This window comes from Chaetura pelagica, unplaced genomic scaffold, assembly GCF_000747805.2.
Source record: "Chaetura pelagica isolate M959 unplaced genomic scaffold, ChaPel_1.0 scaffold300, whole genome shotgun sequence".
NCBI classification, from domain to species: Eukaryota; Metazoa; Chordata; class Aves; order Apodiformes; family Apodidae; genus Chaetura; species Chaetura pelagica.
The window spans coordinates 96,013-98,487 of record NW_009951945.1 but is presented as its reverse complement, the minus strand read 5'-3'; the positions used below and the strand labels follow the sequence as shown (position 1 = coordinate 98,487).

Here is a 2,475-nt window from a genome sequence, read left to right as displayed (position 1 = left end):
TAGGAACACGAAAATACCATATATAAATATTTGCTTTAAATGTCTATATCTAAGTACGTATGACAGCATCAGTGGAGCAGTTGCTAGGTACTGGGAAGTCCATGCATTCCAGATGTGGTTTCTTGGGTCTTCTTAAGCTGTGGAGATGGAATTACTCAGTAGATTTAAGCAGGACAGCGTGGGCTGTTTATACCATCTGCAGACCACTCACCCCCCGCCCATCTATGTCTATGCACAGCACATGCATTCCTTCTTACAGTATGTACTGTATTTAGTTTTACAGAGCAAATATTTTTGTAGCACAAGGGCAGTATCTTACGGAGTGGAATGAAACCAACAGACAAAAGTAAACTCAAGTCTGCAGTGCCAAAAAAAAAAAAAAGTATAATTGCTCTATGGTGCTTATCATTGCTCTGCAAGCTAGAAACTACAGTTGCAGACTTGTGAAAAATCAAGCGTTAGATTGGTACTTTTTGTCAGTGTTTTCATTGTCAGAACCAAAGTGTAAGAGCCTTGGATTCAGCTGCTCTGTAGCCCTCCTCTCAAAAACACTACAAAAATAAATCTTGGGCATAATCTCCAGAGAGACTTCTCTGTCTCACACAGTGCAACAGCCTGCTTACCCAGCCAGACTGCTGGTCACGGTACATGGCTGCCAGATCAAGGGTTTATGGACCACATACTTGCCCACACCCCCCCTGCCCTGAAAACTTTGTATGAATTCTCTGTTCCTGCGATCTTGCCCTGAACTGAAATGTTTCACAAACAGAAATTGACCAGTCTATAGCAAGCGGCTGTTAGCTATTTTCTGCTTTTGGATAATAAAGTGCTCTTGTTTTAATTAGTTACTAGCTACCAGGGAACTCCAAGGAGAAGGCAGACTTTCTCTTCCTTCTCCCACTGCTGCACTTCCCTGGGGGTTAGACATGAGATTCATCCAGATCAATGTCAGTCTCCCCGAGCTCCACGTGCGTGAAGCTGAAGTGGGTGGCCAGCAAGGGGTTCTCCATGCCGTTGTCCTCACTGATGTGAAGAACTGTGTCCCCGTGCTGCAGCAAGCTGGTGGTCTCGAGGCCAGCGTAGTCCTCGGTGTCAGAGAGCTGGGTGGGTGGGGTGTCTTGTGCTGTTGTTGGCTGGGTCTCCAAACCCTGCTCTTCTTCCTTATCCTCAGCAGGAACAGCCTGCTTACCCAGCCAGACTGCTGGTCACGGTACATGGCTGCCAGATCAAGGGTTTATGGACCACATACTTGCCCACACCCCCCCTGCTCTGAAAACTTTGTATGAATTCTCTGTTCCTGCGATCTTGCCCTGAACTGAAATGTTTCACAAACAGAAATTGACCAGTCTATAGCAAGCGGCTGTTAGCTATTTTCTGCTTTTGGATAATAAAGTGCTCTTGTTTTAATTAGTTACTAGCTACCAGGGAACTCCAAGGAGAAGGCAGACTTTCTCTTCCTTCTCCCACTGCTGCACTTCCCTGGGGGTTAGACATGAGATTCATCCAGATCAATGTCAGTCTCCCCGAGCTCCACGTGCGTGAAGCTGAAGTGGGTGGCCAGCAAGGGGTTCTCCATGCCGTTGTCCTCACTGATGTGAAGAACTGTGTCCCCGTGCTGCAGCAAGCTGGTGGTCTCGAGGCCAGCGTAGTCCTCGGTGTCAGAGAGCTGGGTGGGTGGGGTGTCTTGTGCTGTTGTTGGCTGGGGCTCCAAACCCTGCTCTTCTTCCTTATCCTCAGCAGGAAGTGCCTCGGTCTGCAGTTAAGGGTAGTCAGTGGTCAGGCTTAGAAAAAGTGGGAGGGAGAGGGAGGCAGAAAGCGTGGGAACATCTGTTAAGTATTTTCTCATTCTGAAACACTTTTTACCATAGAGGACCAGGGCACTTGCAGATTATAAATCCCTAAAATTTTGCCTTAAAACAATATATTTTTGCTGGTGAATCAAATTTGTAGCAATGAGCAAAAAGGTTATCTGATTTCAGCCATTAACATTTCCTTATTACTTTTTTTTTAAGTGCTTTTCATTTGTTTATGGCAAAGGACACAATCCCCAAGAGACAGTAAGGGTCTGGGCCTGTAAAAGTGGTCTCAATGTCACAGATGTGTTGAAGAGATGACTGTGATTGTCCAAGCACTGTCCTCAGTCCTGTCCAACACAGACAAATGTTGGACAAGCAGTTTCTTTTGAAATGTGATGGTTTTGCTAAGACAGTCTTGTAGTTTTGAAGGAGACCTTCCTTAAGGACTTACTTCTCAGAGAGCAAGCTGTAAAAACTGTTGATGGAAACATGCACGGGTGAGCAGGTCCAGAAGGACTGCTGTATGTGACTGGGAGATGGAAAGGGAAGATGCAGGAAATACAATTGCAAATCAAGAATCTTTGCCTAGATCTAGAAGTGGTTTACAAAAGTAGGGGGTTGGACAGCAAACTCAGCCTAGAGAACAGACACAGAGGAGTTTGCTGTCTTCACTCACCCA

The 2,475-nt window shown here is 45.9% G+C and overlaps 1 protein-coding gene across 1 annotated transcript in view; it reads right to left on the bottom strand.

The window, feature by feature from the left end:
• Nucleotides 1-1,486: 1,486 nt before the first annotated feature.
• UNC80 (unc-80 homolog (C. elegans)) overlaps nt 1,487-2,475 on the bottom strand; it is an 88,370-nt gene continuing 87,381 nt past the window's right edge. The window contains exon 48 of the mRNA XM_009996904.1: nt 1,487-1,753. Within this exon, the coding sequence (XP_009995206.1) occupies nt 1,487-1,753 (267 nt within the window). The remainder of the gene's footprint in view (nt 1,754-2,475) is intronic.